Source organism: Acanthopagrus latus, chromosome 1, assembly GCF_904848185.1.
Source record: "Acanthopagrus latus isolate v.2019 chromosome 1, fAcaLat1.1, whole genome shotgun sequence".
Classification (NCBI taxonomy): domain Eukaryota; kingdom Metazoa; phylum Chordata; class Actinopteri; order Spariformes; family Sparidae; genus Acanthopagrus; species Acanthopagrus latus.
In genome coordinates this window covers 33,363,848-33,381,461 of record NC_051039.1, presented here as the reverse complement: position 1 = coordinate 33,381,461, position 17,614 = coordinate 33,363,848, and the positions used below count along the sequence as shown (strand labels likewise).

The following is a 17,614-nucleotide window of genomic DNA, read 5'->3' as shown; positions in this document are numbered from 1 at the left end:
GTTTGGTAAATTGATATGACTGTATATAAAAATATATGATAATAGATACTGCTGTAAGAACCGATGTGACATGTTTTAACAGCTGTTATTCTTTTATCATTGTTAAGCTTTTACAGTAAAACTATAAACAACATCTTTAATCTTGTGATATTATTAGATATTACTGTATTGTATTGTATTATTGTTCTCATATTGGTTACAAAAAGTGTGGACCATTTTCTTAATCAGTTTGTCTACTCAGTCAGCAGAGCCAGAGGAGGAGGGGGAGCTCCTGATAGTCAAGGTAGAGGGAGCAATGGAGACCGGAACCACCAAACATAGCATACCAGTAGACGCCTGCAACAGCAGCAGAGGTGATGCAGACACTGCCACATCGCTCCCCACTGCCTCGAAGAACGCCAGTGACAGCCGGCCAGCCCGACGACTCAGCGAAACGGAGGTCAGTGGATCTGACATCGACAACTTTGTTGTCGGCAGGAGAGCTGAAACTGACACTACTCAAATTTCCCAGCTGGAGCTAACAGGAAGTGATGTCAGAGCAGGTAACAGTGAGCAACTGAACTCAGACAATGTCATGAGGCCATACAGAGACGCTGTGCCAGCTTCCGGTGATGATTTTATGGATGCCATAAAAGATAATGAGGCTGTTTTAGACACCCACAAGTCCTCCATTTCAGAGGTAATAGTCATTGATGGAGGGGGGGCATCAGACAATGAGGGGGAGGAGTGTGAGTGGTCAGATGTAGACCAGACAAAGACAGAAGCAGGCAGAGGGAGTGACACACATGAGACAGCTACATCACCCACGATTCAGTGTACTGGGCTGGAATCAACAGGACCCAGGTCAGTGCAGGCAGGGTCTGTTTTCCCTTGTGACACTCCAGGAACATCCAGTGGTGGAGCTACCCTCAGTATTAGCTCCTCAAGCGATGAACACAGGGTGGCTCTGCACCGCCCCATAAGCCATCTCAGCCACAGCCACTACAAAGCCTTCTCCAGCAGCTTTCACATGGCTTTCTACCATGCCGTCACCATGGAGCGTCCATATGGCTGTACCAGCTGTACCAAGCGCTTCTTCCTGGAGTCAGACCTGCAGAAGCACATGGCCAGGCACACCAGGGAGAAGCCCTACACCTGCCAGCTGTGTGGCAAGAGCTTTGTGTGTCAGAGCCAGCTGGACATCCACCGCAATGTGCACACTGGAGAGAGGCCCTTCACCTGCTGCATCTGCAACCGACGCTTCTCCCATCCCAGCAACCTCAAGAGGCACCAGAAAATCCAGCACTGAAGACATGGACCGGACCTCCCACAACACTGCTGCACCAAAGTTTAACAGCCAGGGTCAAGTTTACCCTGGAGACGACTAGACAAGGCTTTTTTATTCACTTTTTGATCTTGATACTTATTTTTTATGACTTTTCAGTGTACTTCATATTTTATTTGGAGCAAGACAAGATGGAAGAAATGCAGAGCTGACTAGAAAGAAAATGCAGTAAACAAAATCAAATTTGATTTTCCAAAATATCACCAGGTCGTCTGTCCTATGACATTAATGCTTGATTCTCAGGTTTGTGTCACCATTGAACATTGACAATTTAATATGAAATATAGGAAATTCAAATCTACTCAAGGGATGGTGGACAGAAACAATGGAAATGACAGTACAGTGCATAAAAGAATGACAATACAATCAATGGCTATTGCAAAAAAAATACAGACCTAAATCGTTTTAAAATTGGAAACTGAACAGTTTGAATTAGTGCAGAATGAATTATAATTCCACGCTGTATAATTATTTCAGTAAATCACACAAAGTATAGGATGTAATTTTTTGTTGAGAACACACATACTTATACTTCTGGACTGTGAGGACCCTCATTAACACAATGCATTCTTTAAAACTTACCCTAATCTTAACCATCATAATTAAATGTCTATCCCCTATCCCTAACCCAGTAGGTGATTTGAGAGGGGATGAGGGGGGATGCTGTCCCCCTTGTGAACCTGCCATCACTCTCCCTCCGCAGGCAACTGGTAGTGTGTTACAAATCACAAGTGATCGCGATCAGCTCCGACACACACAGTTAAGTCAAGCCGGGCACGGCTGCTTTGCGATCCGGCTGCCTGGTTTATGTTTGATGGAAACTGCAACAAGCTGCTCAATTTTCTAAATAAAACACCCTGTGCAGACTCTCGATTGTATAAAAACGAAAAAATGACCAAATCAACAAAAGTTTTCTATTAATGTATGTAATGTAATGTTCTAAAACCAAAATTTTACTTTTTGTTAGCATTTTAAGTTTGTCTGTTCAGAACATGGGGGCTAATGTTAAATTGCCAGTTGTCATTTTTGTGCTGGTTTACAGCTTAACCATTAGTGAGGTAGCTGTTACATTTCCTCACACCAGCTGTTTTAACCCCCATTGAAACACACTCTGCTGGCCAAACTATGTCATTACACCAATTTTTAATTACCCCAAGCACGTTTTTCTGCATTATACTTTTTAAATATAAGGTTTTAAAACCTTATAAATCAGCCGGTAAATCGATAAAGCCAAATACCAATAAATCAGTCGGGCTCTGCTATTTTGCACAATGTTCATTGTGTATCCTTCAAGGAATTTAGATGATAAAAAAATTCCAAGGGGTCATGTGAGTCATGTAGCTTAAAATAACCCTGCTTGTAGTGCACTGTGAACCCTGCCTGAATAAACTCAGTCCACTGCATACAATTTATTTACTTATTACTTTAATACAGTTATGAAGGGACAGTTGTAGTGGGGAGAGAAGGAAGATAACTGGATAAAACAGTTGTAGAAATGTCACAGTTATGGTTAAGGTATTCTGCAACAATGTCCTTTGGGAGGTGCACATAGGTGTGTCGGGGCAGGTTGGTGATCCCACTGGGTCATCCCCCTTGTTGAAAATTAACCTACTGCCCTAACCTGAACCCAGACAGGTTCATTTAATTAACAAACAGTGTGTTTACTTGCGCAGCTTAGTCAGATTACAGCCATAGCTCAACTATGCCACTCAATCAGACAATTGCAATTCTCCTAGTATACATGCCGGTGAGAAAATCGGATTATTGGGACCGGAGCATGTCATACTCCGGTACGATAAGCAGCGCTGTACCCATTTCAACTCGTGGTAACAGAAACACCTCCGGCTGACCTCTTTACTTCACCAGCTGCCTCGGCATTCAAGAAAGATGGCGTATGAAGAGTGAAACTAAGCTACGTCTTTGTACACTTCGTATATGGTGTAAAATCCGATCCGATCCGCTGGAACGTATACATGCAGGAGTGATACGACTATCAGTCGAATAATCTGGGTGCTTTAATGCGACTATGAGAAATCTGATCTGGTCCAATTTTAGTCACACTACAGTGTATACATGCATCTTAAAGATCTGATCATAGTTGGACTAACCCAGTAATTCGGTTTTCTTAAGTGTCATGTTAACGCACTGAAAGATGTCTCAGAAATGTGATCAGTAACACACTGTATTAATAACTGGGCAAAAAGGAAAACACACGGCAGTAAACTGACTGAGAGATGACCTGTGGCAAAAGATTAAGTGGTAAGAATACAAACAACCTGAAGAGACCCTTCAAGCCGTTCTCCCTTGATATTGATGCCAGGGAGAGTTAGCTGATTCATCTGAAAGTCCCAATGTTAACTAAGCATATATATATAGTATATATATAGTGTCACTGCTCAAAGTGTGAACTTGGAATAAAATTTGCCTGAAAACCATGTAGCAGTTTCTTGTTTTAAGTTTGTGCCAACAAAATATTGAATGAACGAGCCTGGCTTCAGGCTAACGTTGGATGGCTTAATGTGCTCAACGTCAGTTCACTAGCTTCAAGCTTGTGAGTGAAAAATGCAAGGATTACAGTTGGTGCTATAACTTGCCTGGGACAACTACATTTTTGGTCGGATAAATAAATTGTTTTATCATAAAGAAGCCGTGTGACACTATCTTGTGCCACGAGAGAGTGACGATATTTCTCAGAGGTGAAAAGCTTGTCTTGTGATATCAGTATGCGACAGACAGAGCAGCCGCCAGTATGGCGGAGTCTGAGGTTGCACAGAAGATGCCTCCACCCCTTTTAAAGTGTTTATGTGGCAGCACTTTGGTACCCCATGAAAAATGATCGACAGTGACAGAGTGAGAGACAAGACGCAAACAATACGTAAGCACAGTAGGGAAATAGTGCTGTACACTGCGGCTTACATGAACACTATGTAAAATCACCCATGGAACCACCACAGTTCTCTGCTACAATCAATTTTTTTTTTCAGTCAGCAGTCATTGACTGGGAGCTTAAAAGCCAAACCATGGCATTGCTGTTATGACTGACAATGCACAGAGCCTAGAACATCTCAGGCTGGGCAGTGTAGTTGTAGCCAGCTCTCAGCTCTGTATCATACTTGAAGAAAAATTGGTCAGTTTCTTTTTGCACTTTAAGTATTGAGAAAGTATTTTGATTATGGTTTGCACTTAAATAAGACTAAGAAAAAGCTGGCCACACACAGCTTCAGTGAGAGGTTAGAGGCTCACATATAGTTCACGTTTTTTGTGCCTCTGATTCATATCTTCATGTCACTCCGCAAGTAGTCCATTTGTCATGACGGAACTTCATTCAAAGCAGAGCTCCACCAAAGAGCCTGCAATCTTTGAGGAAGGTTATCTGATGTGTAAGTGTTTCCCCTATATGCATTCTGCAGCTGGATTTTCAGCGCCGCTGCTGCTGCTGCTGCTGCTGCTGCAAAAAAAGACAGGATTTTTGTAGGTTTAATATCACGGGTGAATGGCAAATTGAAGTTGGACACAGTGAAAGCGCTACACCCTAAGTCATCTTGAAATCAATTATTATTGTCATTACTGCTATTTGTATAATTTCTACGAGTCACTGTTTAAGTTGAGTGACTAAAATTTTTTTTTCGATATTTCCATGTCATGTGACCCAATGACTGTAAACCAGCATTAGCTTGTATTAGTAAACTGGTCGACTGAGACACAGCTCTTTTTATTGTATCTTAGTGCTTCTTCTATTTTATGTGAATATTAATATGCAGAAATGCAGTTTTTTTTTCCTCAGTAGCTTTCATGTCATGTGGCCCACTGACTTCTGAAACATATGCTGTTTCCATAAAAAATCTGATAATAAAGAAAGTAATGGTAGAGAAGTTCTCTAATGCTCAAGAGGTTAACATATTTTCAAGCAGCAATGTCACACTACATTATCTAGCTTATGTATTAGATTATGAAATTGTGAATATGATTTTTTTTTTCTAAAATCTCACCAGTGGTCATCATTTAAAGGTTTTTTTGTTTTCTTAAAATTTTCTTCTGGGGGGGGGGGCATGCCCCGGGACCCCCCAGTGTCGCTAGGTTACTGACTCAAACTGGCTACAAAAAATCTAGGGGAAACACTGTGTTCTAAGAATTTTGGACGCGTAGGGCGAAGTATTTTTTTCTTAGCTGAAGCCGACAATGGGACAAAATAAATGTAAAGAGAGACATAGTGGAGCCGTATATTTTCCTGCTTTTTTGTCCTTTTCCAGTCACACCTATGATATGGTCTGAAGAGACTCGTGAGAAATCATACAGGAGAGAAGACTGTCAATTGAGTTAATGGCAAGACCTTTTACAGTGGTTACATACTGTGTGTGTCTTTTACTGCATATGATAATTCATAGTCGGTCAGAAAGAAGAATTGAAGCGACATTGATCACAGGATGGATAATAGTTACATTTCTGAATGGACCTAAATTGTTTTCCCTTTTGTGACTTTCGATCTGGTAAAAGACTATTTTTTCCAGTCATATGTTTCATCATTGAAGTTTTCTTAAAAACAGCGTCAAATCATTGTCTTGTTTTGCCTGGTTCGTGTTTTATGGTGTATCCTCTCGTCTCATGAGAAGAGAGTAACTCATACCCCTTTGTGCTTTACATGTTGCTGCTGCAATTGATTATAGCCTGTGAGCATTTGAACAGGAAGTTAGTAATTGTGCCTGATTTTGTTGTGTTTTTACTTGAAAATTTCAATCTCAATGTGGCATTACACTTACTATGGAATTTTAGTGTTTGTTCTTAGATGACACAGCAATTTCTTTTGGAAGGTATTTGTGTATGATTTCAAAGCTCAGAGGCCAGGTAGGAATATTGATTGTTTCACCACTAGTGTCTTATTATTGGTCCTGTAAGTACAAATGACACAGCATTTTGAGCTAAGTGTGGCATTTAAAAAAAAAAAAAAACCTGACCCTGCTGATAATGCAGAGATGTATTAGTGTAATTAGTTAACAAGTTCAAAGAGAGAAAACTTTTTCATTAAAAGTTGACTAACATCATTGCTTAAAACTAGACTAAAGGTATGAAGGATAAAAATGACTAAAATGTGACTAAATCTGATTAGCATTTTCATCTAAAAGCTGAGGCCAAATCTAAGGGGCCATCCATGCGAAAATGCTCTTTTGCGAAAACGCACACGTATTGCAGCACCTGAAAACGCACTTTTTTGAAAATGGGTCTCAGGGTGAAGAAAATGAAAAATGAAAATGCAGCCCTCCCGTTTTCATGTGGACGGCGAATCTGCATACTTTTCGAATAACGATGACGCCATCGCCCCACCCCTCGACCTCTTGCCTCTGACCTCTGAACCCAGCGACGTCTCATAACAACAACAATGACAATGGAGACTACATGCTTGTGTTCGTGCCGCAGAAGAATACAGCCTTTCTTACAATTTACATGCCTTGTAGTTGAGTGTGAGTTGCAGCAGCAGTTCAGCATCATTACCGGTCCACACAAAAGATTCTGGTTTCCTTGCACTAGCCGTTTTCATCTTTTTCTTGTTGTGTTCAGTTTCTCTGTCTACTGTCTGTTTGTTTACAGCGCACAAGCTTAATGCGCATGCTCTGTGTCTTCTTCTCCGTTTCTGGTGAATGTCAAGCGCCACCTATAGGCTTGGAATATGAACTACATCGTTTTCTGTCGTTTTCAGTGGATCAGTGTGGACGCAAATATTCTTAAAACGATGACGAGGAAGACAGAGAATAAAAAGATTGTTTTCGCTCGTGTGGACAGGGCTTAAAATGGCTTTCATAATTAACACAGAAACCCCAACGAAACCTTTCTCTTAAAGCCAAGACTTCACCTTTAAATCAGCATGCCTAATCAGTGAAAACACCATATTGTTTGACCTCTAGCAGTTGTAGTAGTTATTACAGCCGCAAAGGAGGAAGTGAGGAGAAGTAGAACAAAAAGCATGAAGGTCAGCACAGGGAGGAGGTCAGGGATGAATGTGTGGGTTAAACAAGCACAAGACTTTCAGGGAACCGCTGTTTGAGTCCAGTGTGAAACCAGAAGTCGACGGTGAGTTCTTCTAATGTACTAACGTAGTAAAGTTATGTTACGCACATAACCGACCAAGAGTTACTTATTAACGTAGATTCATTTGTAACTGAAGTTACTGATGTAACATAGTTATATAAATTATATAATTATATCGGTTAATTATATTAACCCAAACCACAGTGTTTGCCTAAACTTGTTGAATGTCCAGTCTGCCTGTTTCTGGAACAACAGACATGTCGTATCGGGAAAGGGGATATATGTTGTTATCAGTCATTTTGATTTGAGGGTGCGTTGTCCAGCGGCCTTCTGCAGTGACCAGCCAAAATGTCCTCACTTTCCAGGAATGTCATTCTGTTTTTAAAATGCGATCGTCACTATGTAGCAAGAACAAGTACATACACACACACACGCGCACACACACACACACAATTTTCTTTAATTGATGAAACTGATGAAGAAATGTAGTCGGACATCAACTGTGAGAAGAGGGGCTAGTGTCCCATCTTCAGTGAAGGTTTTTTTTTAACTAGATTTAAAGTCCATCAGTGATGCAGCCTTTGAGAGAACTGAGAACACTCCTCAGTCTTAATACTATTACTTCCTAACTCACAACTGCTGTGACACCACTCCCTCTGTACACTGTGGCCGCACCGAGCATTATCACTCTGTCTGTAACATCCTGTCATGTCTGAACGAACAGATGAGTTTCTATATTGATATTGATGGAGTGTGAACATAACTTTCATTAAATACTTTATTTTGCAAAAGGTGCCTTTTGTTTACAAAAGTATTTTACATCCCTGAAGATAGGTGAACTAAATTAAACATCTGCATGCTGCATAGTTAACATGACACGTTGATAGATGTATAGGACGTAAGGTGTGTTCTTGCTGTCTTTTTAACACATTTAAACACAAGGAAGACGAGCCTGTCTGCTTCCTCTGGCTTGAGACATCATGCCCTGTTGTGGCTTCGTAGCACAAGCCTGGGATCAAACATTTTCAGCATGTGGATGAACCTCCAGCATTTCCACTGTATACACGGCCACCATATTTTTAGCAATGTGCAATGTGTCTGCATCCGTAAAAAAACTGTCCACCGGGCCCCTTTCTTCTCATACAAGACACAGTGATTAAATGATTATGTTAATGTTGGCAACTTTTTAGCGGGTGATTGTGGGCTGCCGCGCTCCCGTGCATCTTGTAGTGAACAACAAGTGTCCCACTCTGACACATGCGTCTGTTTGAGAGGCTGAAATAATTGGTTCGGTCCGCTGTCTTTAGTTACAGCAGTCTTTGAACAAACTTTGCAGTGGACCGTGGTTTGTTCAAAGTCTAACGCCGCGAAAGCAAGCTACTAAGTGCCTTTTAGGAACAAACTCTTGGCTCGCTGCATGTTGTGTTTGATTCTGATTGAGAATTGGGTCTGGGGTGCAGTTGGATGTTCCAACTGGACAATGGTCCCAAACACACATGAAAAATCATAAAAGGAATGAATAAATCAGGCTAGAATTGAGATTTTGGAACGGCATTCCCAAAGTCCTGACTTGAGCCCCATCGAGAACATGTGGACTGTGCTAAAGAAACCAGTCTGTGCTAGGAAGCCTAGAAATTTAGTTGAACTTCTCCAATTCTGTCAAGTAGTGGTTAAACATTCAGCCAGAGGATGACCAGAAGCTTGTGGCTGGCTATCAAAATCACCTTATTGAGGTGAAAATGGTCAGGGGACATTTAACCAAATATGAGAATAATGTATGTATATATTTATAGATTTGGTCACATTTTCAGATGACCTATGATAAATGATTTACTGAACCAAACCCTTATTAACACCTACTGTCTGTATGAGTGGCCAGCAGCCACCACTCTGACATAAAGTTGAAGTCAGGAGTCTCAGGGAAAAGGCTGTAGAGAAATGTTTTCTTTTCAGCTCCTTCCATGATATCATTTAATTGGGATATATTTTGTGAAATTACCAGTCAGATCTCTTGTGTACCTGTGTGTTTAAACATGCACACACACTGTATAACCAACCAAAGGCTGACAACAATTGGAATGATATTGTATACTAAATTTCCGTGCAATGCTGTAGGTGAACAATTGTAGCATGGTGTCACCATTTGGATTCTGTAGTTAACAGGTTTCAAATCTGTGGTTTCTATACATGTTGTTAAAGCAACATTATTGTTGACAGCTTTAACACCTCAGACCTCCTGTCAGTTACCTGTAACATGGATAACCATTGAAAGGTATCCTTTTATTCAGCTATGAGTGCACCAAAGAGGAGAGGAGAATGTAAGCAGAAATGTGGACTTGTATATTCATACTGTTTAGTGTAAATATGCCAATAAATTAAAAAGATAAAGGTTTTACAAGTGTCATTTCATGTGTTATTTACAGTTTTAGTCATGGTGGATGCAGTTCATCTCTGCAATTGAAAAGATTTACACAAAGTGAAGAAACGATCTTCATGAAGTGACAAATAAATACCTTATCAACCTGGTGATTCCCATTTGAAGATATAATTATCATTGTGTCCGATCCTTTTGGGTTCTTTGTGTCAGCTAAATGCCTCCCTCCTCTTTCCAGGGCCATGGATATCCAACAAACATGAGCAGCCCTCAGAGCAAGGAGGAACAGATGGATGAAGTGCAAGGTATCAGCCTGTTTCTGTCACATGTGGTGGGAGTACCATTCAACCTGCACTAAGCAATGGTACTTTATTTTGACAAAGTCATCAACAAACTAGAGAGAACAGACATGTTTGCCTCCTCAGCAAAACAGATGAAACAGCTGAACATATAAAGAATGTTCTTATCATCAACAGATCCCAGTAACAAAGTTACACCATAGTCAAACCAACAATGTGTCGGTGCCTGTGGCTTTAGGCTCAAAGCCTATTGTTTCTTACTGATGATGAAAAAAACACCTCAAAAATATATATAAAGTGTCATTTTTAGAATAGAAAAAGTAATTTCATGAAAGTAGTTTTTAACCAAATGTTATTCAAACAGGAGGACACTGCATTTATTTGGGACTATTTTCAGCAGTAGAGACATTTTCTTTTAGATTGAATGTTTACTATTCCCTGTAAAATAGAAGCAAATCCAACTGGAGTTAAATTCCTTGTTTGTGTACACATACCACTTGGCCCTCTTATTTTTTGCCTTTGCCTCTCCCCAGTGTCATTTATAACATTTTGTCAGACATGTTCTTGTTAGAAGTGGCATTATCAGTCAGAGCCGTGTTAAAAAATGCTGCTTCATCAAAACAACTGTTTGTATTTCTGCAGACTTAAGTCTTCAGGTCAAGCAGCTTACTTATGGGTTAGCCCTCCGCTAACTTCAAGTGAAATAAAACACTTAAATAGTATGGCTCTTCCAGACTTTCCAAATGTTATCTTATGTTGTCTAGTGAAACAAGTCATTTTGCAGTATTTGGATGGTCAAAAGCATTCATCCAGTGTTTAACAGCCGCTTCTTTCACCCTATATCAAATTGGCTTCAAAGTCCAGCTCACTTTCAGTGGTGTTGGGCTGTAGTTGTTGTGGTGTGTTCAGTTCAGGTGTAGCTTTTTGGCCAAGACAAAGGCAAATTGAGACTATTCAACAGTCGGCTTTTATTTGCAACTAGTTCTTTGATTTTGGTTTGGTGTGTCTGGACCCTTACAGTTTATATTGGAGGTCATCATTACCATAAACGGTTTCCAAAATGTCATTATCATGTGACAATATAGACAATAGCTGGATATTACCAAAACCAAATAATCTGTTCAAAATGTAGAAGGATTTTTGACACCAAATCCCATGATTCCAAGACTCTTCTCACAATTTTCCATACAAGGAAAAAAATTGTATTCCTATTTTCTTTGCTTCAGGTTCATCAGGTGACACCACAGAGAAATACAGTTCCCAAACACTGCTGGAATGGCATGAGAGCAGGCAGTCTGAAGATATGGAGCAGCCATCTTGTTCCACATTCACACCTGAGACCATGGCAGGAAACTCATCATTTAACCAAATAAGGACTAACAATGCTTCTGGTTTCTCCAGTGCTTCTGAAAGGCCTCAGTGCAAAATGAATCAGGCAAACCCTGCATCTAAGCTCAATGTCATTGTCATCAACTCACTTCCACATGCAGCGGAGGTCAACTGCGGTGGGGCGGTGACCTCTGGACAGGGAGGAAATGACGGAGCTGAGGAAGAGACATCTCTCACAGATCAGAGCAGCAAGAGTATGAATTCGCAGTATCAGCCGATGCTGTGTATTCAGATCAATGAGCCAACCAGTGACGTGATGTTTGAAGATGACACTGCCTACCGTCATCACATTTCTACCCTTAACAACCCACCGGACTCCCAGCAACGGCAAACTCAGTATTCCTGGTCTAGGATCAGGCCGATGGACAACGTCAACTTCTCTGGTCAGAGCCACCTTTATGGAGCATCTAGCAGTCACACCCAGGAGTCTGTGTTAGCACAGCCCCAGCAGCAGCCGCTCTGCCTCCCCTATGCCTGCACCTTCTGTTCACGACGCTACGCCCACCAATGCCAGCTGCGCATCCATGAGCGTGTCCACACAGGGGAGAAGCCATACCAGTGTGTTCAGTGTGGGAAGCGCTTTGGCCAAGTCTGCAGCCTCAAGCGCCATCAGATGGTCCATACAGGTGAGAGGCCATTCCCCTGCCCCCACTGCGGGAAGCAGTTCTCCACTTCCACCAACCTAAAGGTCCACCAGAGCGTCCACACTGGGGAGAAGAGGTTCCACTGCTCCAAGTGTGGCAAAAACTTCTCCTTCCTCAGCAACCTCATCAGGCATCAGGCCCTGCACACTACCAAGTAGAGCAAGTGACAGGAGGGAAGAAATAAACATCACCACCTTCCAGCCAGTCATCGCTACTTTATGACATTAAACTGTTAAAACAGGTGTGCATATTGATGTTGCTCTTCATTCCAACAGCATTTGGTCGCCATGTTCAGATTTACATTTAGAGTCACTGTTTTTTTTATTCACTTTGTAAAATGTTTGGAAAGTCTTGAAAAAACATTCCTGGTCATTGAAGGCTCTGACAGTCTCCTCTTCCTATAGTTACTGGGTCAGGTTTTGTTTTGAAAAGATTTGATTAGAAGAAAAGAGTAATGTACTCTAGAAAAATAAGAAATTAGAGCTGATTGTGGTGTGAAACCATTTCATGAAACTCAAAGAGGCCATCTCTGTCATCATGGTTGCACATCAAATTAACAGTTCTCTCTCTAGTTGCTTTGAGGCACAAAAAGTTTGATTCGTTGAACAGACTGCCCAAGCAGCTGAGTAGAGAGGTGATGACACCCAGTGAATTCATCATGTAGAGGATCATTTCACCCAGGGATCAATTAGAGGGGAAATGAGGAAAAAAAACAACAACTGTGAATTAATTACTATTGCATTAAAGTGAAATGGAATGCTCACCTTAATGCTTAAAACTCCGGTGTGTAAAATTTAAGAGCACAAATCGAACATGATGGCATTCTTGTGTTTTAAACAGTGTATATTTATCTAAAACTAAGAATCGTGTTTCTGTTACCTTGGAATGAGCCTTTTATATCTTCAGAGGAAGTGCAGTCCACCAATAAGTGACAAACCAAACACTGATGAGGGCATTTGATAGTGACCATTGTGGAGGAGGGAGAGATGTTTAGTTGTTTTGCAATGTGCAACCTCATTGCTAGATGCTACTAAATTCTACACATCGGTCCTTACTACACCTCCTGCCACTGCGATCCGACCCTGGATAAGCGGATGACGAACCTGACAAAGACAACAACTGACCATAACTTTTAAGCTGATATGTATAACCATTTGCTCATTGACACGTCCAGCATATTCATAGCAACATTAACATCCATTTGGAGTTATGTACATGTGAATGTCAGTAATATTCTCCAATATTCTTTCTCTTTTTGCTCTGGTTTGGTGTCCACCAAGCTTCTGCTCAATACTGCATGTTCAGTAGCTTGTGTCTGACTGTTGGCTGCTGAGCAGGTGGTGAGCAGAGGGCTTTTAGAGCTTATTCTCTTAGAACGGCAGATGAGAGTGTGAATGTGGGATGTAGAGCTGCAGGGAACTGCTGTCAGGTTATACCTTAACAGGGATTGTCATTTCAGATGATCACTGATTACACAATAATGCATGATACAGAATATGATCCATTGTTAGTAAAAAACAAAAAACAAAAACAACATTGATTTATTGTGGTTAAAGAGGCACTATGTATTTTTTTTTAAACAAACACATTTTACCATCAGTGAATAAGCCAGCTGTTCTCAGGGAAAAATAAGGTTCTAGAACACTGTTTGAAGCTAGAAAGGTGGCAGGGTCCACCACATGTAAACAAAGGAAAACACCTTTGTGTTGTGCTTTAAGGTCAGTTTATTTATTCAGTCATAAAAACAATGAGTTTCTTTTGGCAACAAAAAATGTCTTCAAAACTACATAGAACACAAAGTAACGTCAGGTGGAAAGAGGGGGAGAAAACACATTTAGTGGGTTAGAACAGTCTGTCTCACAGACACACAACTCACACAATTATGGGAAGTGTTGGACTAACAGCAGTGAGCACAAATCATGGTATTGACCAGTCGCAGGGTTAACTCGCCCTTTTTTATTGACAAAGCCTTACCAGTTTGTGTAAGTATTTTTAATATTTGCCCTTACCCGGGTAATTGCGGTACGCGAAGGAACAACCTTGCTGCATAACCGAAAGTAAACAGAAACATCCTTTTCTTTAAGAAGCACTGTTTTAGGAATTTCATTTATTACAGGGGGTGACTGTCGTTGTCTCCCCTCGCAAGTCTCACCTATGATCACATGGCTTAATTTACAACATTCAATTTGAAGGCAGATTTGTTGAATCGCCGAAGTGAAGCGGCGCCGTCAGTCAGTACCCCTTTGACAGGATGGCGAGTTTTGTGGATTTCCATACTCAGCTAGCGTCAGTCATGGAGGTGTTTGCTAACGCGGCGGTGGCTGAGATCTGTCAGCTCGTAGACGATGAGTTTGCCACGCTGAGGCTGGAGGTTACCAGGAGCCACAGGGAGAAGCTGGGCCTGAAGAGCAGGCTGCGACTGCTGGAGGTCCGTCCAGAAGAGCAGCCCCACAGAGAGCCCAGCTCCCCTCCGCTGGATGTGACCTGCACTGGGAGAGATTAGCTGCTCCGTCAGAAATTCACCCAGCTTAGTAATGTTTGTTGTTACCTTTAGAAAACTATCCAGTCAAAGCTTAAATTTAATCACAACATTTATGGGTCGTATGGATATGTCCTGAGTGGAGTCATACTGAGTAACATTACTGAGATATAGTACAGTGGGTGGTGAGGTGCAGGACATCAGGACTGTTCGTGTAAACATCTATGGCAGCCTATTGGTGCCAAACATTGTAAACTCTTTATACACTGTACCGGCTGTACCACCAGCTCTCAATAGGTCATGTCATTGGTGTCAGTAGAACCATGGCTCAGAGGCAACTTGTTTTTACTATTTTTTTGTGATCTGTGTTCACCATACTGTTTTTGATGAAGGCATTTAAAGATGACAAGTGTTTTTCTATACTTTCTAATACTTACTTGAAATAGTGTAAAAATAAAAGAATACATATACATAAACATATACATAAAAAATATGTGTGTATATATGTATATATTTATATATGTATGTGTATATATGTGTGTATATGTATGAATATATATGTATGTGTATATATACACACATACATAAATACATAATGTGTGTGTGTGTGTGTGTGTAGGTGTGGTGTGTGGTTTAATCACATGATGCTTGGCAAAACGCATATGTAACTCGTGGCAATGAGACAGTGCACATACTGTAACAACCTGTTGTGATTTACTTTGAGCAGATGTTCATCTTGCAGAAGAAGTCAAGTCCAGCACCCTGGAGAAGACTGACATCCAGCGGTCACAGGTCAGTGCTGCTGTCTGTGCAAAGGTCAGCCTTCCCTACTATCTCTCTTTCTCTCTTCCATTTTTTACCAATGCTATTACTACTATTATTTCAAAATATTAGATATGCCCACGGCAACATAACCTCAGAGCAAAGACAATTAAATAATGAAGAGGCTCGTTGCACTGTACCTGTCCCCTGTGAGCGGCCAGTTGAGAGGCCGGCTGCCTGAATTTGACCGGCGACCGCACCAGGTCCCCAAGACCAAGAGAGAGATTTATTGACACTGTAGTGGAATTACAATGTCCCAAAGACTGAAGCCATGTGAAGGAAAAGAAGGAAAGAAGAGGAAGAAAAACCTGAAGAAGATAGAGGTACAGTCACGTAAATGTGATGAAGTGAATGAAATTAATAGTTCAATGCATCGTAGTTACTGTTATTGGAGCAGAGTGTTAACTTGCTAGCTTACTTCAGAGCAGCATTGATTAATAATCAGTAAATAGCTGAGTCGCCTAAGTTCAGGTTACTCCACCTTGAATTCATCAGGGACACTTGGAAAGTTAACGTAAGGCCTGTTCAGGTGTTGTTTCAACCTGTTGGCTGTGTTTTCCCGCTTGTATGTCAGTGAAAATGCTATTAGTTGTGGCTGATGTACTCCAACAGAAATGATAGCTTGCACTGCTTCTGCTGCTAAATGTTTTCTCCAAAAGAATCCAGATTTAACAAGGAAGGACTAAAGGACTCGAAAAATGCAAGCCACTTGCTGAAGGTTCATGAGGAGGATAGCCAGGAGCAACATGGAAGGAGTTGAAGGTCATTTTGCAAAGCGGCTGACAATAGATAAGCGAGAGTTGGCACTCTGAGGCTAAGAGATAATATGTTTGCACAATGTCTTATTTATATTGTATTTTTATCTCTTGTTTTTTCCTTCCGGTTTTATTTGGTGAGATATTTTTGACTTAAAAGAAATAAAATCTTGAATACTTACATGCAGTTTCTGTGTGAGTATGAAAATTAATCGTGAAATTGACTGCGATGCAAGGGGGTGCCAGCTAAGATCTTGCCTAGGGCACCAAAATACTCAGGGCTTACACTGGCCAAAAGCATGAGTTTGCACGATCATGCTAGCGTCAGCCTCCCTGCAAGTAGCCAACAGACTAGCCTCACTGCTTCTACTAACTAACTTCACTTCGACAACCAACAATCACTGCTACTTTTTCAGCCATTGTCCCATATGAGAAGAAATCGAAGTGAGACAAAGACATAACCAGCGCAATTACACAGTGCTGCTAAAGATATGATGCCTATAAACATTGTTTAAAAACAGGGCTTCAAGAAGCTAATTACTGTCATAGATGCTATATACACTCTGCTAAACATCAGTCCCTCATAGGGATGTAACGGTAGGAAAGTTTTACACCGCAGTAATAGTGACCAAAATTATCACGGTTATCAATATACCACACTGATACACTGATAAACTGAAATAATTTCACCAAGATATATATTTATATAGATTTATTATATGTTAACATAGTCCAAATCCAAAACACTGCAAAATCAACATCAAACAATTATAAAAGAATGTATCAAAACTGTGCAAGATAGGTCATTGGCTTTTTGTGATGAGGCAGCCTGTTTTTGAAACGTGTCCTTTAATGTCTGCATTACAGAGGTAGAACGAGATGTATTGGCAGCAGCACTCCATTGGCCAGCAGACCCTCTTTGTGAAAAAAATGAAGAGAACATGTCATTATTAATTATTGCTGTCATTGTTACTTAATACTAAGGGTGCAGCCAACAGATCACAATTTAGATCATATCAATTTTGTGAGAAACAGGTTGGATAATTTTTTTTAGATCAAAACAAAAAGGATTATTGTTAAATTAATTATGAATACTATTTTGGCTCTTATCTCTATCTAGACACTTGTTATATTCACCATTTTATTATTATTATTCTTTTTATATAGTCTATTCTACAAATAATCCACAAGTATTATATATTTCTGATATTACTAATATATACTGGCTGTCTGTCTCTCTGTCTGCCTGCTCGTCTGTTGTCAGTGGACTCAGTCAATCTGATTGGTCAGATGGCTGCTGAGCCACAGGTAGATGCTGCTCCGGTGAGCGGAGCTGAGATGAAAGTCAGTCATCTCAATCAGTTTGCGTTCACTAACTCAGTCCACCCAGTACATGTTTGCCCCTCACAGCAACCTTCTTCTTGCAACTCTTGCAGCTAGAGCTACCATCCTCGAGCAGCTGTCCCTGAGCATTCTTATAAAAACCAAAATACGCCAAGACTTCAGA

At 40.8% G+C, this 17,614-nt stretch overlaps 1 protein-coding gene across 3 annotated transcripts in view; it reads left to right on the top strand.

Annotated features, from left to right (window-relative positions):
- LOC119021709 (gastrula zinc finger protein xFG20-1-like) overlaps nucleotides 1-17,614 on the top strand; it is a 35,589-nt gene that overhangs the window by 15,067 nt on the left and 2,908 nt on the right. The window contains exons 3-6 of one of the 3 annotated variants that reach the window (XR_005075721.1): nucleotides 242-439; nucleotides 9,958-10,024; nucleotides 11,245-12,292; nucleotides 15,258-15,322. Coding sequence is in view for 1 of the 3 variants with exons in the window: in XM_037102168.1 (XP_036958063.1) it covers nucleotides 242-439; nucleotides 9,958-10,024; nucleotides 11,245-12,209 (1,230 nt within the window). In the remaining 2 variants the exon portion in view is untranslated. Of the gene's footprint in view, nucleotides 1-241; nucleotides 440-9,957; nucleotides 10,025-11,244; nucleotides 12,571-15,257; nucleotides 16,197-17,614 lie in introns of those variants that run through there. The other 2 variants (XR_005075720.1, XM_037102168.1) reach the window with 2 other exon arrangements.